The sequence below is a fragment of the Lissotriton vulgaris genome, chromosome 4_1 (assembly GCF_964263255.1).
Source record: "Lissotriton vulgaris chromosome 4_1, aLisVul1.2, whole genome shotgun sequence".
Classification (NCBI taxonomy): domain Eukaryota; kingdom Metazoa; phylum Chordata; class Amphibia; order Caudata; family Salamandridae; genus Lissotriton; species Lissotriton vulgaris.
In genome coordinates this window covers 1,722,061,154-1,722,087,279 of record NC_141691.1, presented here as the reverse complement: position 1 = coordinate 1,722,087,279, position 26,126 = coordinate 1,722,061,154, and the positions used below count along the sequence as shown (strand labels likewise).

At 43.7% G+C, this 26,126-nt stretch overlaps 1 protein-coding gene across 2 annotated transcripts in view; it reads left to right on the top strand.

Moving 5' to 3' along the window:
- VIRMA (vir like m6A methyltransferase associated) overlaps nucleotides 1-26,126 on the top strand; it is an 811,754-nt gene that overhangs the window by 395,440 nt on the left and 390,188 nt on the right. For both annotated transcript variants that reach the window (XM_086966010.1, XM_086966009.1), the window contains exon 17: nucleotides 23,231-23,448. In XM_086966010.1, coding sequence (XP_086822136.1) covers nucleotides 23,231-23,448 — 218 coding nt within the window. The remainder of the gene's footprint in view (nucleotides 1-23,230; nucleotides 23,449-26,126) is intronic.

The window sequence follows — 26,126 nt, the reverse complement described above, 5'->3', positions numbered from 1 at the left end:
TTCCCTGCTAATCAGGGCCCCAGGCTATCTGCTCTCTCTGTAAAATGGATTCCATGTACCCTAGGTGCATAACTAGATTGGCTTGGGTCACCTTATCAGCCCCTGTACAGAGCACTATAGGTGCCCAGGGCATAGGTGCATCCAAGGCCTACCAGGGGCTGCAGCATATCTTTTGCCACCCCTGGCTGGCTATCTAAAATTGACACAACTGGCTGATCACTCAGCTGGGGCAAGGTGGTGTAATCACCCCTTGCTTAGATATAGTATGCCTATATCTAAACCTATCTGGACACATATATAACCTGTAAGCCACTCCTATGGAAGGCCTCATCAATCCTGGAGGCAGAGTGCGTGGTTTTATGTGAGATGGAGCTCTGGCATGAGCTGAGCCTGTCTGCAGCTGTCGGGAACAACTCCCTAAGCTGATCCGGGATAATGCCATACCATATACTCTTAAGCGCCTTATAATCCTCGCGGTTATATAGCAACTTTGGTTTGGCTTTATCAAAACATGTCGTGTAAGGTGTCATACGAATTGGAATACTACCCCCTCGCCAGTTCTGGCGACGGGGGTAGCATTCCACCCTTCTAGAGGGAGAAGACATGTTACTTTGCTGAAACGCGGTTGATTTAAAATGAGCCTCAGATCCACAAAATGGATGCCCCTGCCACAGACACGGGTCTGGCCTCCTGCTGCTGACCGAAACTCAGCAAATGGTGGCCTGGACAAAGGGTTTCCTGTCGCAGGGCGGTGTTAAACCACCCCAGACAGGAGATAGTGGATTGTAGTAGGGAGGTTTCAAAGAAACCAGACACTGCCTGGGGAGCACAAGGCTGCCCCTTGCATAATCCGGCCAAACCGGTTCTGGGGCCTTCCAGCCCCAGTCCCAGCGCGGCCTGGATCAAAGGAAAGGGGTGTAACCACCCCCTTCCTGGGTCCCACCCATAGGAGGGGACCTAGCAGGATGTCCAGCCCACCAGATTCGAATAAGAGTGGGAGCAGTGCCAATGCAACTGAGATCATCCTGAAGAAACATAAGAAACGAATTCTGGACCCTTCGACTTTCTACTCAACGCAGAAGACTGAAGAATCTCCCTTGTGGTCAAGGAGTGACCACCCTGTGCAAACAGGCAACATCCAGCCCTCGACCCTTGCTTTGTTGCAGTTCCCGCCGGAACTCGAGCGACAGAGATCGACGAGATCAAGCTTGCCTGCCTTCTCCCAGCCCGATCCACAGTCCCTGCAGAGCTGAGACCAGTGGAGGCGACCGGAAGCGTGGGGCACGCCATCTTGAAAAGGCCACGAGACGCTGACCGTGCAGCCCACGAGTGATCCTCGGAGCTGTGCACCGGGGTCTGAGAAGCCCCCACCCCGAGCTACACTTGCACCAAAGCTACCCCCTCCACACTCGACGAGTGCTGCGTGGGGCCCTTCTGCTTGTGGCAGCTCGACGCGTTGGCCCGGTCACTTGCCAGCTGGCTTGTGGCCCCTGTGCCGACGAAACTTGAAATACGACTTGCTTTTCTGGTTGCTCCAGATCTGCACCAGCTCCTGTGAAAAGGAGCCCCCACTCTGACCCTCCTGGTTCGAGTGATAAGCAATCTCCCGGTTCCGCGTGGATTGCTTTTGCCAAGTGCTGTTTGCTGCAATCTTGAAGCCGACGGTGCTGACGGCGAGAGCCTACGTGGGACAGATCGTGACCCGCTCCTGGACGTCGCAGATGCCCCAGAGCCCACGTGACAGCGGAGAGAAGCCTATCGACAACCACCTGATTGCGCCCGACATTGCCTGGTTCCGTCCTGGTTCCACCCTGGTCACTGCTGAGTGACCCAGACTCTGTCCCCTCTGCTTTCAGGTACTTTTCTACTTCGATCCACCCTTGGATCACACCGGACACTTCTGCTTCACATCGCCTGCAGCTGCAACAGCTTCAAGCACCAAGAGCCTGCGTGTCAAAACCCGACGCCACTTCGACCCTGTGCACCCACGGCCTGTGGGTGAGGTAACATTGCAACGCCGGTGTTCCCACACTGGTACACACCTCTAGGGTCTGTGTCTAAAGTTTTGTTCCTCTAGGTTCAGCGGAAGTATCTTTTAACTCACTTTAAGTAACTTTTACGCACCATTGACATTGCATTGGTGCGAGCCGCACTTTCCGTGCTGCACCCGTCTCCTGTGGGCTACTCCCGACTTCAGCATTGCTAGTCCTGACTGCTCCCAGCGAATCTCTAGGCCCTAGGCCTAACCACTGTTCGATTGGTGTTCCTTATACCACTTTTTTAGTATATGGTTTAAGTGGCCACCGGCCCTTATCCAAAATTGTGCAACTTTATATGTTTTACTGTGCTTTTGATTTAACGCTTGTGCCCCTTTCCTCATAAAGAGTACTGGGGAGTAATTTAGAAATAAATACATATATTTTTATAATATATACTTGTGTGGTGTCCTTTCATTTGATTGCAGGATTGTATGTGGTAAAACAGCTCGCTTAACACGACCTCTTAAGTTAAGCCTTTAAGGCTGCTTAGTCCATGCTACCTCTAGGATAGCTTGTCTAACAAGGTTGACTTACAACCAGACATCTTTGGGGTTTGTTTGGACTGATACCAAGTGGTTCCAGAATTGGAAACACTACATATCAGGCCAACTTCTCACAGTTGCCTGCTGTATGCTACAATCATGCTGGGTTTAATTACATCCCCAGCCGGGGTTGTATCAACATCCTTGTTTTTAGGGATAAGTGCAGTGCCACGGGATATGAGCTGCGTTCTTTTCTGGGCAGCCTCAATCGTGGCCTTGGAATATCCTCTAGCAAGGAATCTACATTTACTCGCCTCCTGCTCAATCTCGCATTCCTCATCACTGCTGCAGATCCGCCTGATACGCAACATCTCCCCATAGGGAATGCTCCGTATCAGGTGGCGAGGATGGTGGCTTGCTGCATGCAGGATGGTATTGCCCGCAGTGGGCTTTCTGAATAATTTAGTTTGAATGCGATTGTCTTTGACATAGATTTCCATGTCTAGAAAACTAACAGACACTCATGTGTGCATGACCTGAATTGTAGACTTAAGCTGTTAACATTCAGCCTGTTGACAAACTGGATTGCTGCCTCCTCCGTCCCTCTCCAAACAAAAAATAAATCATCTATATATCTGAGGTAGGTGACCACATGCTGCTCCATGATTACGCACAGATCCCCCGCCAGGACCTGTTTCTCCCACAGCCCCATGTGCAAACAAGCGTAGCTGGGGTAGAAACAGGCCCCCATGGCGACCCCTCTTACTTGTTGATAGATTTGATTATTAAACAAGAAGAAATTCTGCTCTAAACACATTTGAATCATGGATAACAGCATCCTGTTATGCACCCCATAATATATGGGACTTTTGTTCAGAAAATGTTCAATTGCCTTGAGACCATCTCGGTGTCCAATTGAGGTATATAACGATGATACATCTAGGGTCATAAGCAAAAAGTCTGGACCCCACACCAACTGTTCCGTTTTACGAATGAAATCAGTGGAATCTTGTACATATGAACCCAGTCCTTTGACCAGTAGTCTATATACTTGGATACATTTTCCAATGAGCTGTCAATGGCAGATATTATAGGGCGCCCAGGTGGTTTGTTACAGTCCTTATATATATCTATATACACACATATATGTATACATATACACATATATATTACACAAAATACTTACCAAAATACTTGCATTTTAAAGTATTTTTTTTAAACTTTTCCTAAACTTACTTTGCTAAAAAAAAAAATCCATTCTACAAAACCATATAAAATACAGCCAGCCACTGTTTTTTCAATAGTAATACATATTTCATATACAATCCAAGAGTGCCATCTACTGGCCAGAGGTAGTTGTTAATTCATTCGTGGTTAAAAGACTTGTGATTCAGGTTCAGTCGTTAAGGAGTCGTGGTTCAGGCACTTCGTTGTGAATGAGTCGTTGTAAAGGTCGTTTCATAGTGACTGCCATACTTACCGGCAGAGACTGGTGAACACAGAGAGAAAACGGGTGGCTGCGTGGAGAGGAGCAAGAGGGGTGAGTGTACAGGGAGGGCATGCTGATGCTTTCCCTGTGAACTAAAAATTGGCATAGCTACTGAATGATCGTACGCACCACTTCCCTGAAGCTAAATTTGGTACGCATTTTCAACGCTTGAAGTAGTGGGGCAGCCAAATATTTCAAGATTCCACCAAAATCAGCACGAGGTGGTAAAAGCAGAGGGATGTCAGATACTACGCTGGGTAATCGATCCCAGGATCCTCAGATAGGAGGCAGTATTGAAAAAAAAGCCTTGGAGGGAGCAGTAGGAGAGCTAAATTGCCCCAATTATAAGGATGAACACATGCGTGAAGGAAGAAATAAGAAAGTACCACAAATGTTTACAACATCTAAGAAAGACAAAACCAAAGTGATTATCAATACGGTGATTCAACAAGAGCTTCCAGCGGACCCAGTAAGCCAAAAGAAGGTTCTACACTTAGCAGGGAGGATATGTCAGGTGAACAATCCGAAAGTGGACAGTCGACATTGCTACTAGTACTAAACTCAGAGGGAACTACCGAAGATCAAGTTCTTGATCCTTTTACCAACCAGGCCACAGAGCCAGGACTGAACTCGGAGAAAGCAACAGTACCTAGTGGCGAGAGTGACTCAAGTGAACCCTTCTTTTCACTGTTAGACCCATCAGACATGTCAGATGAGGAGCAGGATGAAGGTTTGAAAGAGGAGTTCTTAGAAGGATCTATAACTAGCTTGGGAAGTGAGCATAATGATTCAACATTGGATTCCATATCAGAGGAGAGAAATCTAGATACTACTATGGCGTGTAACAAACCTGCTGCACAAAGACTGCAATTACAAACACATCTCAAGCCAGGGCAGGCAAGATTTTAATATGGGAAATACCTCTCTCCCCTCAACCTGCACCTGAAACACAAGGGGATGAGGAACTTCCCCCGGGAGCTACTGCGTCATCCAATAGTACTGATGAGGTATCACTGACTTCAATTCATCAATCGATAGTGGAACATGGAGCTGAGACCCAGTTGGAAAATCAGAAGACGCATACTGCCTGCCGTGAATTGCAAAATACGGTTAGGAGAATTGCAAACGCTTGCAGTGAATTCACCAAAAGAATCAACGCAGCAGAAGGGCGGATATCCGCTTTAGAGGATGACGTGGTGGTACAAAGAGCCGATATGGATATGATAACATCTCATCGGAAGGATATGCAACTAAAGATAGTTGATTTAGAAAACCTGCTTCGACGAAATGATCTTAGGATACTGGGAATACCAGACGGAGTGGAAGGGACAGATGTCTGCAAGTTTGTACAGGAACTTTTTCTTGAACCTTTCCCGGAGTTGACAATGTGGAACTGGGCTAATGAGATACAGAGAGCCTATAGATTACCGTTTAAACAGCCGGTTGGAAAAAAAGGGTCAAACAGAAAATCGCCCTAGAGCAATTTTGATCAATTTGAACAGTTTCTTGGCTCCGGAAGACCTCACAGAAAACAACTGAGTAAAGGGATTCAATTTTTCGTGAGCCCGGATTACTGACACCACACAGTAGAGAGAAGATGAAACCTAAGACAACTAATTAGCCCCTTCCAGAACAAAGGTGCACAGACTTTTCTGCTGAACCCAGCAACACTGAAAGTGCTATATAAGGGCCAAACACGCTTCTTTGTATCGGAAATACACCTTTTGAAATCGCTTTGGAACTGTATGGAAATTCAATATAGATAAACAATATAGTTAAAAGTATGAGATTACAATACATTTTTTAGATTAGGGTTGTGTGTATATATGTTAGCATAGTTAGAGAATGTGCAAATCTAGAAGGTGCAACACCTGTAAGGAGACATCCAAAGAGACAGTAAAGGATGAAAATGTTGGCAAGCGAACAGAGAGGAGACTTGGAGTAAAGTCTCTCCCCATTGCTAGGGCCATAAGCCCTTTTTCCTTAGATGTTCGGTGGAGGGGAGGGAAGGGGTGGGTCACAGGAGTTGGAGGGGGTGGGGGGGTGTTGAGTGGTGGGGTCACAGAAGGGAGGAAATTGAGGGAGGGTAAAAGGGTAAGCTTGGGAGGGGGTGGGCGGTTAGTAAAAATTTTAAAAAAAACTGAAATCAGATGTATGCATATGTATATAGAATGGAATTCACAGTACTATGAAGAGATCTCAGAATTATTGACAGTGGCTATCTAAGATATCTATATGTGTAAAGTATGGGTAAATATATGATCTGCTCATCAAATGTTGGTGGTTTAAATGATAAAGTTAAACTGGCAAAGGTCTTCGAGATAATTACTGTGCTGAACCCGGACGTCTTTTGTTTACAAGAGACGCACATTGCATGGGGTAATAAATCATCCCTTGAGTTCCAAGGGTATAACCTAGCTGTGTGCTCCTCCGAAACGTCTACAACTAGAGGAGTGGCTATATATATCAAGGATCGTAGCAGAATGGCCCTTCAAACAAAGTCAGATAGATGGGGCCGGTGGGCCATAATGGAGCTATCACTGGGTTTAACTGTGGGTAATATATGCGGGTCAAAATGATGGGAAGAGCTGGAGGTTGAGTTAGCCCACTGGCCATGTTCGCTGATTATATGTGGCGATTTTAATTTACATATGAATGGAGCTTTAGGTCCTTATGTAGGACGGAAGCCTAAAGTATTTAAAGCACTTTTTTCTCTTAAAAATAGACATGGGCTAGCTGATGTCTGGTTAGAAAAACAGCAAAGTGATCCAGGCTTCACATACTATTCTCATTCCCATAAAAAATGTGTTCTCCTAGACTACTTCTTCTTGCAGGATGCAGCTTGACTCAGTACCGAGGGATTTTGTGTTTTTAATAATATCAATAGCACGCCTTTTGATAGCCACAGTATGGAAGGATCAGGAACCCCCCACATTTCATCAGTGGTTACATAGGTTAATATATATTGGGCGTTAGGAAATTGCCCTCTAAGTGTAAAGGGATAAAAACTATGAAAAAAGGTATGAATATTTGGAAGCCGTTAATTGCCTGGATGGAGGAACAAAATAGACAAGGTGTTGGCTAGTGGAATAGTTTGCTATTCGCTGGTAATTAGATATTTTGGAATAACTGCTCATACTTGATGAAATTCTTGGGGGAGAGGGGGAGGGATTGTTTTAGTGCAATATAATATCAAGGTATATGATTGGCTACAATGAGCTTTATAGCTGCGCTATGTTCTTTGTGTTCTATGCTTTCCTTTTTTCTTTTTTTTCTGTATTGTTTTTTCTCCTCCCATTTTCAAATACTTTACTGTAATATGTCTGATTTAAAAAAGCAGGGAGAGAGCTTAGTTTATCTACAATAAGTGTGCATAAGCAAATGTGTTTGATTGGGTCAGCTGTATTAACTGTGTTATCACAGTCTTGGGACTTTTTTTGCACAGAGGGATAGGGATGATATGCCATATGTTTGTCATCATCTATTTCACTGTCAAATTACATTTCCTTTTTGTAAGGAATCACTGAGTGAAGATTTATAAACTCTTATCAGTCCCAGGGAACTGATGGGCGATGCCTTTTTCATTAAGCTGGAAAATGGTAGTTTTGACCCTTTTTTGCTTTCTTTATTTAGTTGTTGGTAGTTCACCTATTCTTCAAATTGGACTGTGTTTGAAAGCTATAATGTTATCTGTTGCAGGTAGCACAGATGGAAGTGTAGAAGGTGTGGTCAATTGATATTGAGTAGATATGAGATCGTTTTCCGACGGAGAAGTCTTTGCATGCGTTCATAATGTCTGTGGGCTTGATTTTCTTTTACAAATGCATTTTTTAGTCATTCCTGGATTTTTGGTGTACACTGTACACATGAAGTAAGTGGAACTGTGTCAAATGGAGCTTTAAAACTACTGGATAGTGGTTGTAACACAGACCTCCAGGGAGGTCTATCATACAGTTACAGCTTCAAAGTGATTTGGCAAATGTGCATTAACTCTACTGGTTTGTCAAAGTTTAGCCAAGCCAGATGGATTTTATTTTCTTTTCTACTGCTTGTTTTCACTTTAATTCTGTGCAGGCTGCTGTTAATGTGCAGCTGGGCGGTGAAGATGGCAATTTGTGCAGTAAGAGCATTTGGAGAAATGCGCTTGTATTAGCTCTAAAAATAAGGCTCAACATTGAAATAGCACAGGAATTTGACTGAAGAGTTCACTAGGTCTCTTCGGGAGTTAGTATGACAGAGTCCGGGCTTTTCAACACGTCTCGCAAACTATTTCGGGAATCAATGGTAGTCCATGTCAAGTTAGTCTTCATTCGATAATTTTAATCATAAAAGACACAATACAAACATAAGAGTTTCATAAAATATCATATAGGCATGAGAAGAGATAAGAGAGGAACATACCGGTTTTTCATATATACAAGAAACATTTACACAAAATAAAAGGTATAGTATCCTTATTCATGCCATTAAATCATACATTTCAATGCAAAATTTAAATATCATATTATCGAAAATTTCCTAACATGAATGTAACAATTTGAGCCATACCAGGCGATGTAATGTTTTAAATTTAAAAAGAGTCATAAAACAATTTACACAGAATCTATCATAGACACAAGCCGCTCCTAAGGACATAATTAATATGAGGGTGCTGGTACTATGGAAGCCTTCAAATTTATTCTGCGTAATGCCCAGGTCCAGCTAATAAATTACCATGTCTTCTCGAGTATTGGTTTTCAAAATACGCAGAGCGGTCTCATAGAATCTGATGCCAAAATTAGAGCACAACGGCTTAAGCCACCTGTTTCGCGTCCCAATATATGCTGGGCACACGAACAGTACATGAGCTATAGTCTCTACCATGGAGGGGGCACATGGGACAGTAAATATCTAAAACATCATTCTATTTTGTCGTAAAAGATTTCAACAGAAGAGTGCCCACTCTAAATTGGTGATATAGCTTCCTGTCACCAGGCCTTGTGATAAAATTCCAATAGGCTTCTAGTCTTTTGACCAGCTTATGCTCCATAAAAATGCCGGTTAAGGAACTGCTGTTCACCAATGACATGGTTTTCCTATTGATCATGTCCCAGTAAAGTGCTTTGAACTTGTTTTTGTTAGGAAACGAGTTCCCTATTGGGTCAACCCACAGGTGGCCAAGCCCCATGTCATACAAGCTACCCTTAGTCTTTTGCAACCATGCAATTTTCAAAGCCATATCTGCCTTCTTAATATGCATTACTGCATTGGCTGCTTACTCTGCTGTCGTCCACAGCCTTCTCCAGTAGGATATGGTTCTAAATCCCGCATCCTGATCAAACGGAGTACAGCCTGAATCCAGTAATAGGGGCTTAATAGGAGTGGATTGAGGCAGGGCTGTTGGTGATCGCAGGAACTTGTTTTGTGCATTAACTAGGGGAGATAAATTGTCGATTCCCCACAGCTCTGCACTATAGATTATAGATCCTCTAACTTTCCCATTGTACTTAGCTAGTGCCGGCCCCACCAGTTTAGTGTGTGAGAGGCGGTGTTCTTTTAATAGAGCTCCTGCTAGCTGATTGTGCCTGAGGACTAGCAGGTCTAGCTGGGGTTTCCAGTTCATCCTCCTACCCATAGTTACTCCTAAGTAAGTAAAGGTATCTGTTTGTTCCAAAGATGCGTTATTCATTATAACTCTGCCCTTGATTATTTTGTGTTTATGCAGCACCATGAACTTTGTCTTATCAACGTTCATTATCAGATCTTGGTCGTTTCAAAACACTGTAAATCTGTCCAGGGCCCGTTGCAGACCAGATTGAGTTTTAGACAAAATTAGAGTGTCATCTGCAAACATTAAAAGTGGGACCCTAGACCCGGCTAGAGTTGGAGCATCAGAGGGAAAATTGGTGTAATACGAGATTACCTTGTTTATAAATAGGGAAAAAAGGGATGGAGCGAGGACACACCATTGCCGCACTCCCCTATTAACTGGGAAGCGATCTGTTAATTCGCCCTGTTGTCCCCCCCTTCCCTTTGCATAATTTGCTTTTATGCAATTTAATAATAAAACATAAGAGTTCTGGTGGCATCTCAGCCTCCTTTAGAGACTCCCACAGCTTATGACGTGGGACTAAATCGAATGCTGATTTTAAATCAACAAACGCAGCGTGAAGGATCCCCCCCAGATAGGATCACAGTACTCCAGTAAATCTTCATAAATCTAAAGACTTGGTTGATGGTGCTGACATGTGGTCGGAAACCCACTTGGTAGGTGGACAGTACCTCTTGATCGCTTATCCATTCATTTACTCTACCTAACACCAGTCTAGCCACGATTTTTTGCAGGGTATCAATTAGGCTTATCGGCCTATAGTTGCATGGGCTGGCGCGGTCCTCTTTTTTCTATATTGGGATCATTTCCGCACAACACCAAGTTTCAGGAATTGGAGCACCTCTGACCAAGGCGTTTATGATAATTTTGAGATAGTTGACCCAGTTCTTCCTATCATGTTAGTATATGTCGGCTGGGATGCAGTCCGGGCCGGGGGCCCTTCCTGCTTGAACGCAATCCAAAGCTCTTTCTATCTCCCGTTGCCAAAGGTTAGGACGGCATCAGTAGTACGCTCACAGTAAACAGTTAGGGCATATGTCGGGGTAGCAAATTGGGCCTGGTAATGTGAGACCCAGAGATCAGGTGGAACATTATTAGCTGGTATAGGCTCTGATTCCCCGTTACCCCATTTAATCAGTTGCCAAAATTTGAGCCAATTCTTCCCGTTGCTAGCATTAGTTAGCTCTGCCCATCTTTTCTCATCAAAATTACTCTTTGCCCTATATTGGACTTTTTTTATAATTTACCCTTGCATTTTTCACCTCCTGTAGATCTCCCGACTTAATCGCTTGTGAGAGTTGCCTAAATGCAGTCCCACATGCATCGTCGTACCATTTGGCTGATTTTTTTTATAATTAGCCTTGGCACTCTCTTACTAGTTGTAAAGAAGGTTTTCAGTTTCGCAAAGAAGTCCTCATGTACCTTCATTAGGCTTGAGAAGGAGTCAGCATGGGAATCTAGAGAAGGAAGAGTCGATAATGTTTCTGCTGTAGTTAGCTTAATCTGGGTATGGGTAGTTTCATCTGCTAATACTGCTAACCATTTCAGCCGTCGACAATTATTGGACATAATTACATCTCCGGTCAGCACTTCCTGGGGAGCCCTCTGTCTACCCGATCCCTTCGCTGCTAATGTTAGTAGCAATGGTCGTGGTCGCTCTCCGGTCTATGCTGGACCAACATATCCAAAAGTCTTGGCCACAGCTCTAAGCTAATGAGAAAATAATCAATTCTACTATTACTTATCCCATTACTGAAAGTGTTGGTACCATCCCTGTCTGAGGGCGATCTCCCATTGATTGCCCTGAGGCCCCTCCAGAGGGTTAAACTTTTAAGTTGTAACGCCGCCTCAGTCCATTTATTAATAGGCGGCAGCAATAAAGATGGTACTCCTCAAATTTAATCCTCCTCCACACTGAGATTGTAATCATCGTGGCCAAGAGGCTCAAATGTGCAATTTAGATCACCCGCGATTACCAATAGAGGACCTTCCAAATCATTTATAAAAGCATCCAAAAAGTCAATGGTTGGTGATGCTTTCCCGCCCGCTAGCCTTCTCGCATAAACATTAAGCAGTATGAAATCTAACTGACACTCTGATCGAACCTTTAGGGCCAGAATATCCGGGCTATCAGTTGTTATCTCTTAAATTCGGAAAGACGTCTGTTGCCTAACCCAGGTGATCAAACCGCCCACTAGGTCTCCCCTTGTGGTTTACAATTTCTGCTTTACCAAACGCCAGATAACCTGGGACGGTATATCATATTCACCGACCATGTCTCCTGAAAGGCAATAAAGTCAAACCCCTCAATATAATTTGACCAATTAGATGATGTTATTTTGGAGGGTAGACCAACAATATTCCTTGATAACAAGGTGATTGAGGAGGGCAATAGACCATCGGGATTTGCCAAAGTTATTTATATCTCGGAGCTGGTCTGTTGTTTAGCCACCGTTTGATGGGGTACTATGTTAAGGGCTAGAGGGGAAGGTAAATGACTATCTGTATTTGTTATTAAACTAGGGCTTGGTAGTCATAATTATTAAACATTGTTACTTTATAGTGAGGCTGCAGTGTGGCTATCAGTCTTATTGTGCACTAAAAGGGTTGGCCTATACAGTAATCCTACAAGCAAGGAGAACTCTACGTCACTTGTGCTAGGTCACAAGCTATACTGACCACTCCCTCGCCTGCTACTTAGCCTGATGCGAGTGCGCCACCCTCCTCAAACTGCCTGCACAACCCTCTTATCACTCGACTTCTTGGGCAACTAGATGGCCACGTGCGAAGATACTGTTTTTTTTCTCAGAAGAGGGGCAGGGTGGGGGGAGGAGAGGGGGTCAGCACACCAAATTTGAAGGCAGCTTGCGGGAGTTGGTATGAACATGGCAGCCGCTTCTGCGCCTGTGGACATGTGATCTTTTGTACAGAATGCCTCCACCGTGTGCCACAGTAAGCTTGAGAACTAGGCCTCTTAAGCTGTAGTTCTCTTCCAGGGGATCCTCATCAATAGTCATAAGCACTGAATATTCCCGCCCATGTGCGGGGACCCCGGAAAGAATCTAAACATTTTATATGGAAATCCTATATATCTAGCTCAACATATATGTATGTACATATATCATTTTTTCTCACACCAATGCAGCCCCAATACTGAGGCTAAACAATGTAATTATCCATAAAAAGACTGTATTTGCAAGTATATAAAAAACACACATTAGGTCAAATAGCACTGAAATCTGTGTCTTAATGAGCCAAACACTCATATATCGTGAACATTGAAAATAAACTAGACATTGTTAGCCCACAGGCTGCATTGTAAAGCAATAGCATAGAAAATGAAAGCATTTTCAACAAAAACTGGCACTGTGCCTTTAAGGCAGCCATGACCCCTGGCTTCCCATCATGCCTCAGGGGTGACAGTTAGGTCAGTTGGTTTTTTTGGCTCCTTCAGTCAGGACCCTGGTTTTACAGCTTCTACCTTTTTTGACTTTCTGTCAAAAATATCTTGATATTCTTCAACTTTTTCACTTTCACTCGACGTCTTTAGACTTTAGAGTACTGATTCTGCCTTTTTTGTTTTTCATAAAAGGTTTATTTTTGTCAAAATGCCTTCACTTTTCGATCCTTGCCCCTACTGTGGCAAAAAGAAGGCCAGGACTGACACACACCCTGTGTGTATCCTCTGTCTCCCTGAGACACATTCTGCAGACAGCTGTCAACACTGTAAGAACTTATCAAGGAGAACCCTCAAGGACAGAGAGAGAATCCAAATGTATGGCCTCTCTGAAAGAGGTAGGTCTCCTAAAAGGCAGCAGAAGAGGAGAAAGTGGTCGACATCGAGAGAAGTCCCAACCTGTTTGTCGGCGTCGCGATCGGCATCGAAGCTGCCTGCGACGACGAAGACATCTTCGAAGACAGCTCATTATTCTTCGACGGCGAAGACTTCAACGTCGAGAATTCAGGTACCTCCGTTGACGTCAACCAGGCGGCGTTCAACGTCGAGAGGCAGACCTCCGTCGTCGCCAGGTGCACATACGACATCGAAGCACATCACTCTGTCGTCGCCACAACGATCGACGTCGAGGCACAGCGCTCCGTCGACGCACCAGCGTTCGACGTCGAGGCACAGGCGATCGACATCGAGATGCACTTCGTCGACGCCTTATCACCGGCTTTTGATGTCGAGACACACTTCGTCAACGCCTCATCACCGGCGTTCGACGTCGAAGCAGGTTGCTCTGTCGGCGTCCCAACGGCGTTCGACGTCGAGCCATACGTCTCCGCCAAGGATGGTGCAGCGTCTGGTGCAGCGGCGAGACACCAGCCGTCACCTTCAGTGTCGAGACAGGTGTTGGGCCCAACGTCGACACAGAAGACCCCTGTAAGGACGACGTCGAGTTTGCGAACTCCGTCACCGGCCAGCGTCGAAGCAAAGGTCTCCAAAGTCGACTCCGAGAAAGGAAGCGGCATTGGCGTCGGAGAGGCGTTCCAAGTTAAGGGGACGTTCTCCTGTACGCTCGAGCCCACCTTCTAAAAAGAAGAGATTTTCTTCAGGGCAGTCTCCGCCAAGACAACAGGCATCACAGAGTCGCTTCAGATCTCGCTCTAGATGACCTTCAGGTGAGGTCTCTCCTCCAGTGAACCTATCGTCATCTCCCTCAGGCTCTCATATCTCTCACCGCCGATCAGCATCAAAGACCTCGGATGTGGTAATCTCTTCTTCTGACAGTGCAGTGTCAGGACATTCACCTGCAAGATCACTGCATGATGAGGTGAACCCATCTCCTCCAGCACGTTCCCTGGATGGGAGAGAAAGGCAGAAGTCGCCTTCCATCAGGTTGTCACCTAGGTGGTACAACCCATTTCATCACTGAGCCCCCGACAAAGATACAGCAGGTGGAGCGGGATCGACCTCCTTCCAGGCCCAGAGTGCGAACGCGCACCCCGGTGCGCTTAAGCAGGCGGAGATCCAGGTCAAGGAGCAGGAGAAGGAGAAGGTAGCACAGATCTCCTACTTCTTCCTCATAGTCTACTCGCTCACATAGAGACTATTCTCCAACTCTGACAGACAGTCCACCGTCGAGAATCTCTCCAGTGGACGACATCTTCACTTTCCAGGACATTTTAGGCAGAGGGGCACTTAAGCTGGGGATTCCCATGACAGCTTGCCAGACCAAGTCTTCAGTGATTTTTGAAACACTGCATCACAATACTGCGGCCAAACCTCTGCTTCCCTTGGTTCCAGGGATCATAGAACCAGTCATGGACGTATTCCTCACGCCTGTGACCATAAAATCAGTACCAGCGAGGATTCTCAAAAAATATCGTTCGTCAGAGGAGGATCCACTATTCCTCAGAGCTGACCCTCCCCCGGATTCAGTGATTATTGCAGCTGCAAGAAAGACCCACGCCGTGGCATCTTCCTCCACTGTACCACCAGACAAGGAGAGCAAGACGCAAGACTCCTGGGGACGAAGGTTATGCAGCACCTCTGCCTCCTTGCTGAAGGTATCCAATGCGGAGGCGCTATTGGGCCGCTATGATAGATCCCGGTGGGATTCCCTACAGCGTTTCAGTGAAAAACTCCCTCAAGAAGATCGCAGGGATTTTGAAGAAATCCTTACGGAGGGCAGCCAGGTATCCAACCAGATCATTAGCGCTGCAGCGGATGGAGCTACCCTGTCGGCGCATGGATATGCTCATGAGGTATGCGCATGGAGGTCTTCTTGGTTGCGCCCTAAAGCCAGAAGCTCAGACACGAATCATAAACCTGCCTTTCTCTGGATCATCTTTATTCGGCTCACACACCAATGAGGAAATGCAGCGTATGAAGACGGAATTTGACACTTTAAAAGCCGTGGGGCTTGAAAAGAAAAAAGAATTCCGTAAAAGGTTCCGCCCCTACAATAAGCGATCTTCCCAACAGAGGGTTCAAACCCCTCAGTGGCAGAAGGGTTAGGACCAACAGGGGCAGCAAAAATCCCAATACAGAGGCAGGCGCTCCTCAAGAGGCGGAGGAAATCAGCGTCAAGACAACCATTCCAGCAAGGCGCAATCTAAACCATGAGTTCTTCCTTCCCCCAGCGCCGTTGACCACTCCAGTGGGGGGAAGCATTGCGTATCATATGGAAGAGTGGCGTGCCATTACAAAAGATCGCTGGGTGTTAGCTACGCTTCAGAATGGTTACTCTCTTCGGTTTCAACCTCAACCTCCCTCTATCCTTCCACTGCCAACATCGAGTCATCAGTTAAAACTCCTGCAAAAAGAGGTAGCCAACCTTCTCGCAAAGTCAGCTATCAAGAGGGTACCGAGATCTCAAAGAGGGAAAGGAGTTTATTCAAGATACTTTCTGGTCAAGAAAAAAGGCCAGAAAGCAGAGTACAGACCCATTCTGGACTTGTGGACACTCAATCTTTATCTCAAAAAAGAAAAGTTTTGCATGTTGGCGCTTCATCAAATATATCCACATCTCAGGCAGGGGGATTGGATGTGTTCGCTGGACCTACAAGATGCATACTTTCATGTACCAATAGCTCACAGTCAAAGGATTCCTCCGCTTCCAGGTGGGGACCTCTCATTACCAGTTCAAAGTCCTCCCATTCGGGTTGGAGTCAGCTCCCCGAGTGTTCACAAAGTGCATCGCAGTGGTAGCAGCCGCTCTACGCCTCAGGGGTATCTTCATGTACCCATATCTGGGCGACTGGCTGTTGAAGGGTCCTTCCCCAGACCGTGTAAGGAACCACTTTCTGAACTGCATCGATCTATGCTATCGGTTGGGTCTGCATGTGAATTTCAACAAGTCAGCTTCACAGCCGACGCAGCAAATACATTTCCTAGGAGCTCTGCTAGACTCTGAGGCAGGAAAAGTGTTTCCTTCGGTGGAGAGACAGTGTTCCATCACTCAGAAATGCCAACTGGTTCTACGAAACAAGGATCTGACGGTGCGAAGGATTGCCTCCCTGCTAGGGTTGATGGCATCCTGCATTTTTTTGGTCCCCAATGCCAGACTACGGATGCGTACTCTCCAGCAGGAACTGGAGGACAACTGGGACCAGCAGTCCGCTCGCTGGGACGACAAGGTAACTTTGTCAAACACAGCGCGAGCGTCCATACCTTGGTGGATGAAAAGGCGAAATATGCAAGTCGGGATTCCGTTCCATCAACCTCTACCTGCCCAGACGCTGATCACAGATACTTCTCTACAAGGCTGGGGGGCACACATGGGTCATCTACAGACGCAAGGACTATGGTCTCCCAAAGAGCGATCCTACCACATCAACATGTTAGAGCTGAGGGCAGTCCATCTAGCCTCAAAAGCTTTCCTGCCCTCGATTCAAACATCAGTGTTAGTACAAACGGACAACATCACCACGATGTACTACCTGAACAAGCAGGGAGGAACACGCTCACGCACCCTCTCCCTGGAAGCGCAAAATCTGTGGCATTGGCTCCTGGATCGGAATCTGTCAATCACAGCAGCCCATCTCCCAGGAGAACAGAACGTGGGGGCGGACGCTCTAAGCCGGCATTTCGAAGACATAGAGGACTGGGTTCTCAACGACGAGGTAGTCGAGAGCATCTTCCAGTCATGGGGTCGTCCCACAATAGATCTCTTCCCGGACGACGAAAACACCAAATGCCGAGACATCGTCTCAAGATTCTACCGACCAGGATCAAAAGGGAATGCCCTTTTGATAAACTGGTCAGGGGAATTTGTGTACGCCTTTCTACCCCTTCCGCTGATCCCGAAGGTGGTGCACAAGCTAGCTCACTCGTACACACAGATGATTCTCATTGCCCCCGATTGGCCGAGACAGTGGTGGTACACAGACCTTCTACATCTGTCAGAGTGTCCTCACAGGATCACTGACAGAACATCGACAGACAAAATATCGAAAGGACAAAATATCGAGGTCAAAATATCGACTGCAAAAATATCGACTTCCTATCTTCAAACAGGTAAGTACAAAAATATCGACTCCAAAATATCGAGTGTAAAAAATATAGACTGTCAAAATATCGAATTTTTTAAATGTCTTAAAAGTAATATAATAATAAATTAAACTAATTTAAACATATTTAAAATACTTACACGTAAAATTGAGAAATTAATGTAACTTTAAAAAAAAAATTTTTTAATACATTATATATATATATATATATATATATATATATATATATATATATATATACATATTATTTAGAAAACATATGCAATATTTTAACCGTAGGATAGCGAAAGGGTTACATTTACTGTAACGACTCCAGTGAGTGCAACAGTAGGGAAAGCATTGGATAGCGTAGGGGTTAAAATTACTATTCCCACTCCAGAGAGTGCAACAGTAGGGAAAGCGTTGGATAGCGTAGGGATTTAAATTACTATTCCAACTCCAGTGAGTGTAACAGTAGGGTAAGCTTTGGATAGCGAAGGAGTAAAAATTACTATTCCAACTCCAGAGAGTGCAACAGTAGGAAAACATTGGATAGCGTAGGGGTAAAAATTACTATTATCACTCCAGAGAGTGCAACAGTAGGGAAAGCGTTGGATAGCGTAGGGGTAAAAATTACTATTCCCACTCCAGTGAGTGCAACAGTAGGGAAAGCGTTGGATAGCGTAGGGGTAAAATTTACTATTCCTACTCCAGTGAGTGCAACAGTAGGGAAAGCGTTGGATAGTGTAGGGGTAAAAATTACTATTCCCACTCCAGTGAGTGTAACAGTAGGGAAAGCGTTGGATAACGTAGGGGTAAAATTACTACACCAACTACAGTGAGTGCAATAGTAGGGCAAGTAAATACTTCTTATTTGAATATAAATAATATAAATAGTAACACCAATTTCAAATTAATTAAAATATTTTACAATTGTGTAAAATATATTAAATAATCAATTTAAAATACAAATAAAAATTATTTAATAATAAAAATTACCTACTAATGGTAATTATATACCTATTAAAAATAAATTAATTAACAATTTAAAAGTATTTTTAAAAATGTACTCAATAATTTTTTTATTCAAAAATGTAATTACTTACAATTAAATTACTTCACAAGCTATTCCCCTAAAAACACACAACCCACTACAGAAATTAATTTAATAAAAGTAACATAATTATCAATTAATCAATTAAAATACATTTCAAAATATATTTTAATTAATTGCAAATTAAAAATTAATTTAGGATTAATTTTAAATAAATACTAATAATTAAAATAACATATTTAAATAATTATAATTAAATTACTTCCCACCCTATTCCCCTATAAACCCACAGACTGCTACAGAAAATAAATTACTAAAATTAACATTTATCAATTAATCAAATACATTTATTTACCAATTATATTGTAATTAATTGCCAATTAACAATTAATTCTAAATAAATACCCATAAATTAAATTAGATATTTAATTATAATAAAATTAATTCCCACCCTATTCCCCTATAAACCCACAACCCACTACATAAAGAAATTAATAACATTAACATATTTATCAATTAAATTTAATTACCAATTATATTTTAATTAATTGCCAATTAATAATTAATTAACAAGTAATTCTAAATAAATACCCCAAAATTAAATTACATATTTAATTAATTATAATAAAAATAATTCCCACCCTATTCCCCTATAAACCCACAACCCACTACATAAAGAAATTAATAACATTAACATACTTATCAATTACATTTAATTACCAATTATATTTTAATTAATTGCCAATTAATAATTAACAATTAATTCTAAATAAATACCCAAAAATTAAATTACATATTTAATTAATTATAATAAAATTACTTCCCACCCTATTCCTCTATAAACCCACAACCTGCTACATAAAAAATATTAACATATTCATCAATTAATCAATTAAAATTAATTACCAATTATAATTTAATTAATTGCCAATTTTCAATTAATTAACAAATAATTCTAAATAAATACCAATAACTAAAATGACATATTTAATTTATTGTAATTAAATTACTTCCCACCCTATTCCCCTATAAACCCACAACCCATTACAGAAAATAAATTACAAAAAATGAAATATTCAATTAATCAATTAAAAATAATTAGCAATTATATTTTAATTAATTACCAATTAATAATTAACAATTAATACTAATTAAATACAATAAAATAACATATTTAATTAATTATAATTAAATTACTTCCCACCCTATTCCCCTATAAACCCACAACCAGCTACAGAATTATATTACACAAAAATTAAACATTAATATTAACTTACCTTAAATTCGATATTTTTGTTGTCTATATTCTGTCTAGTCGATATTATGTCCATTCTATATTTTTGATTCAATATTATTGCTATTTTAGTCTATATACATTTTTTCTACTCGATATTTTTGTAGTCTATATTATGTCTAGTCGATATTATGTCTATTCTATATTTTTGACTCGATATTATGTCTAGTCGAAATTAAAAACTCAATATTTTGACTAGTTACCGTCCTCACAGGAGGCTGCTGTGAAGGCCGGACCTGCTATCCAAGATGAACGGGAGGATTCATCATCCCAACCTTCCGTCACTGAACTTGGCAGCATGGCTCCTGAGGTCATACAATACGGCCACCTAGGACTGAAGCAGGACTGCATGTCTATTTTGACAGAAGCGAGACGGCCTTCCACAAGGCATTCCTATACATGCAAGTGGAAACGTTTCTACATGTGGTGTATGCAGAACAATTGTCATCCTATCAAGGGTCAGGAAGAGGTCATTCTCCCTTACCTATTATATCTGGCTAAAGCAGGGTTGAAATGTAATTCCATTAAGGTGCACTTAGCAGCTAGAACAGGTTATAGGAGGTCACCTTCCCAACCTTCTTTTTTCCAGTTACAGGCTGTGAAAGATTTTCTGCAGGGCTTGAAGAAGGTCTACCCTCCGATACACCCTCCGTCACCCCCCTGGGAGTTGAACCTAGTGCTATCGAAATTGAGCGATACAAAAGGGGATGATGGACGGAGCGTTTGAGCAAATCAAACTCACCCCCAGTCAACTGATCTGGGTTTAATCAATCACCCTTCTTTAGCTCACTCAGCCACCCAAGTTCAGACATGGCTATATGCAAATCAGTCTGACCTGTGCCTCATGGGAACAGTCCAGCCCGAACTGCCAAGCCATGTCTTCCCTGGACCGGAAACTAGCATCCTGGGACCGGTTTCAGATTCATAATCCTCATCAGCCAGGCTATCTTAAATCCAGTGGCCAAGTGAGCATTCGAAATTGATGGGGCCTCCTTTCCAACCTATTCATAAAGCAACCTTGCAGCATATTTCTTGAAAGGCTGCTTTTTTGGTAGCAATCACGCCAGCCCGCAGGGTGAGCGAAATTCAAGCTCTCTGTTCCAAAGAGCCTTATACAGTGTTCCATTTGAATAGGGTGGTGTTGAGGACACATCCCTTTTTTCTGCCTAAGGTGGTGTCAGATTTCCATGTAAATCAGATCATCTCTCTACCCACCTTTTTCCCCAATTCCTCCACTCCAGCTGAGAGGGCCTTGCATTCTTTGGACCTGAAAAGGGTTTTAAAATTCTATTTTGATAGGTCCAAATCTGTACGTAAATCTGATCAACTGTTTGTCAACTATGGATCTATCAGATCTGGTTATGCAGCTTCGAAACGTTCCATCTCAAGGTGGATAGTTTTGTGTATCAAACTTGCCTACCAATTGGCGCAGAAGACCCTGGGGTTTTCTCCCAAAGCACATTCCACCAGAGGAAAAGCGGCTACTACGGCGGCGACCTGGAGGTCCGTCCATACATTTACCAGACACTACAGTCTAGATTCAGACAGTAGAGCAGATACCCAGGTAGGCCAGGCCTCCTTGCAGAATCTGTTTAACGGATGATTTTCAGCTGTTACAACCTTTGGTTGAGTCATGTGTTTCTCATTTACCTGCAGGTGGTTGATGGGCTTGCTATTCTATTCAGTCCATATGACTATTGATGAGGATCCCCTGGAAGAGAAGGATAAGTTACTTACCTGTAATCCTAGTTCTCTTCCAGGGGTATCCTCATCAAAGTCATAAGCAACCCACCCGCCTTCCCGGGTAAATGATATGATGTCAAAGTGTTTATAGTTTGTTGTTGAGCCCTGACTTTCAGGGTTATGCAAAGAACAACTAACCTAACTGTCACCCCTGAGGCACGATGGGAAGCCAGGGGTCATCACTGCCTTGAATGTACAGTGCCAGTTTTTGTTGAAAATGCTTTCATTTTCTATGCTATTGCTTTACTATGTAGCCTGTGGGCTAACAATGTCTAGTTTATTTGCAATTTTCACAATATATGAGTGTTTGGCTCATTAAAACAAGTTCAAGTGCTATTTGACCTAATGTGTGTTTTTTATATATTTGCAAATAGTCTTTTTATGGATAATTACATTGTTTAGCCTCAGTATTGGGGCTGCATTGGTGTGAGAAAAAATTATATATGTACCTACATCTATGTGGAGCTAGATATATATGATGTCCATGTATAATATTTTGATTATTTCCGGGGTCCCCGCACATGGGCGGGAATATTCAGTGCTTATGACTTTGATGAGGATACTCCTGGAAGAGAACTAGGATTACAGGTAAGTAACTTTTCCTTGCGGTAGGCGCTCCACCAGCCTTTGGTAGAGCCACTGTGGGTTGTCGCAGTAGTCACAGGCGCTACCAGTAGCCTTTTTAGTGCCTTGGATCCTAGCTGTTGTAGCCTACATGGCCTATCGGCTGCAAATTTGTTGTTGTGTCACGCTCTAGCTTCAGAAGGCTGGAGGCAGGGGCCCTTCAGCCCCCCAGTCCACTGTTTGGTACTGGAGTCTGTGTGTGTGCAGGAATAGTTTTGGCGTGGTGACCCTCTCTGGGCTGTTCTAGTGAGTGGTCTCTGATCTGGCTCCTGTCCCCAAGCTATATTGGCGTTTATGGCAAATGTTTCTGTTAATGTCATCTGTGCTCTGGGTGAAGCTCATCCACTTACATATTCACATTGCAAGGTTGTGCAGATTTCCAATCGCAAAAGAAGGTTTTAGTAGATCGGATGGCACTGCTCATCAAACCCACCTCCACTAATAGGATATAGTACCACACAATCTATGCAGTGCGTGAATTTTGAATAAGTACACACTGCAAAAGACACCTGTAAAAATAGTGTTGCATACTGAAACCCTTTGAGATTCATATGCGGCCACACTACCTCCCTAGTTAAACAGAGGTGTTAGTACTCATTTAGAAGCATTGGTTTTGGAGATATCAAGAATAGAATGGAAGTGACACTTTTATGGTCAGCGTCAAAGTAAGTCATATTGTCTCTGTTCGATACCCAGTGTTATAACTTTAAAGTCAAGGATCAATTCCAGTCACAACTACTAGATAGTGGAATAATGCATCGCATGTAGATTTAAAAGATTTGCGAACCGTGAAACTTTTATTACAGGTAAGTAACTACTTTCTTCTTTGGGTCAGTTATCAATTTAGAAGGAGGGAATTTAAATGTTGAAAAGGGGCACATCTAATGGTAGTTAAGATTTTGAAAATGTTTAAGGTAAAACAAAAAGGAAGACTTCATGTTTTGTATTATATCCTTAATGATATTATACTTTCATTACAGGATATTGCTCTGATTTTGCCAAGTTCTCTAGATGGACCAACTTCTGAACCAGACCAGCTTTCAAACTCCCTGCCAAGTCGGGAACTGATGCCTTCCATCTGCGACTCCCTGATGGAGACAGTGTCCAACAGCGAGAGCAGCTATGCCTCTTTACTCACTTGCATTCGAACAATGATGTTCTTATCTGAACACGACTATGGCTTCTACCATATAAAGAGGTACAAATTTTGAAAATGTGTGCTTTTTCAAATCATTGTAATAAATTAGAGATGTTATTAACTGTCCTTGGAAAATGGTGGGGCTTTCTTAGTTCATTATATGTGTCAATGCATAGTACATTAAAATAATTCCCATTCTCTTTGCTTCAGTTCCTTCAAAATGTTTTTTATGTTGTTGCTTCCTACGGAAAAGGTAAACACCTGTTCGAGGCATGTGGGCTGCTGAATTCATATCTTAGCATAGATCACCGCCTAGTGTTCGGTCCGGATGTTTGCACTTTGTTGTCCTGGAAGAGTCTTCGAAGTATCACAAGATAGGTGACTCCTCCCCTGGACTACAGTGCGCATGGGCATCTTCTCCATCTTCAGATTGTTTTTTTTCCTCCATAGGGTTTGGATGCTATTCCTCAACTCCAAATCGTTAACCAAAACTTTTCAACTTTCTAAGGCCAAAAGGCCTTCGACCTCGACGGTGTTGTTCTCATTCGGTACCCCTTGACTCGATAAGACTTCCATCTCGATCCGGTCGTCGACGCGGGCCGTTGGGCCCTTTCAACGCCACGTGGGCCTGCTGCCGATGGAAAGGACCCTGTTTAAAAGGTGCCCACAATGTCACTCCAAATTCCCACATACTGATAAACATACAGTATGCAAGAAGTGCCTATCTCCTGAGCACAACGAAGAACCTGTCCAGCTTGTGCTCAGTTCCGGTCAAAGAAAACTATCCGGAACCGAAGGGCCGCTAGACAAGAGATGCAGCGGCAGGCACCGGAACCAGAGAACATTTTCGAAGACTAACATGATCTCCCAGAAGCGGTGGACTCTGACCTAGAAATTGTCACCGTAGAAGACCAGTCGGACTCCGATGACCAGATCACACCGGGGCAAACCGTGAGTACCAAGCCCCCTAACCCGCTTCCATCTCAAGACAAGGCTCCTGTCGAAGCATCACCTGAAGGCCTTAGCCGAAATCGACAAACTCCTTCAGAGGCCCCGCCTTCTGGCTCGGCTCCGAAGACCAAACCCAAGCCTTCTGATACCCCGGGAACGAGCTACACTCTTCCTAAAAAGGCCGCCGAACCAAAAAATGTTGTCGAGCCGAAGAAAATCGTCGATACAAAAAAGGGCGGCGAAACAAAAAGGGTCGTTGATCCCATAAGAATAGTCGACCCGACATAGGCCGTCGAGCCGAAAAAGAGTGTCGACCTCTTTAAAACAGGTCAGACTAAAATTCCTGTCGACCCGAAGAAGGCAGTTGAGTCGACGAAAAAACGGTCGATCCGAAGAAGGTTATCGAAACGAAAACACCAGTCGAACCAAAAAAGGTTATCGACCCGAAAAAAACGGTCGATCCGAAAAAGCTCGTCGAACCAAAGAAGGTCGCTGTACCAAAAAAGGCAGTAAAGCCAACAAAAGACATCGAACAAAAGGGAGTCGCCGACCCGAAAGAGGTCACCGAGCCAAAAACAGCAGTCGAGCTGAAAAAATCTCCACAGCCGAAGGCCCTCGAGCCAAAGACTCATAAACAAGTGACTAAGCCAAAACCACGGACAGTTGAGGAAGAACTTTTCCATCCTGATCCAGTGGGCGAAGAACAACCTAAACTGTATATAGACCCTGAAACAGCACGCGTAACAGTTTACCACAGGAAGAAGAGACCATTGGACACTGACACTTCTTCCCCTGCCCCTCCAAAGAAGAAAGACTTTGAAACATCCCCTTCTAGGCCTTTTACTCCTCCTCCTATCTATCCGAACATGCCTTTTGTGCCTTACTCTCCTACATCAGGTTATGATGAGGCAGAAAACATAGAAGAAGATCCTCAAGATAATTTTGTAGAGCCTGAGGATCAAGATATACAGGATAACACATGGGATGACCAGAATGATCCTTATGATACATACAACCCATCCCTGACACCTCTACATATCCTACAAAGCCGTCGCCTACTGACGACACCATTGTCTTTAACCAATTAGTGGATAGCGCAGCTAAATATCATAATGTAGATATGCACACTGACCCAATAGAAGAGGACTTCCTATTTGATCAGAAAAGAATGTACCTACACTTCCTATGTTAAAAGGGGTACTAAAACACGCGCCAGACATATTCAAAGACCCAGCCAGAGCACGTGTCCTCAATCCCAGAATCGAGAAGAAGTATAAGGCAACCCCTACAGACCCTTCCTATATTAAGTCACAGTTGCCTTTAGACATCAATGGTTTTATTAAAAACATTTGCTCACACCCCCTCACATCTCCTCACCCTCACATCCCCTCACCCTCACTTCCCCTCACCCTCACATCCCCTCCCCCTCACACCCCCTCCCCCTCCCCCTCACACCCCCTCACCCTCACCCTCACACACCCTCACACCCACACACCCTCACACCCTCACACCCTCACCCACCCTCATCACCCTCACACACCCTCACACACCCTCACCCCCCTCACCCTCACCCCCCTCTATGCTATGTTATGCCATAGGATAGCAAAACATAGCATAGTATAACAAAACATAGGATAGCAAAACAAAACAGAGCATAGCATACAGCATCAATCAGCACCACCCCAGCATCACTCAGGGGCACCACAACATCACTATGCGCTACCACAGCATCACTGAACGCCACAGCATCACTCGTTCGCCATCACATCATCACTCAGCGCCACCAT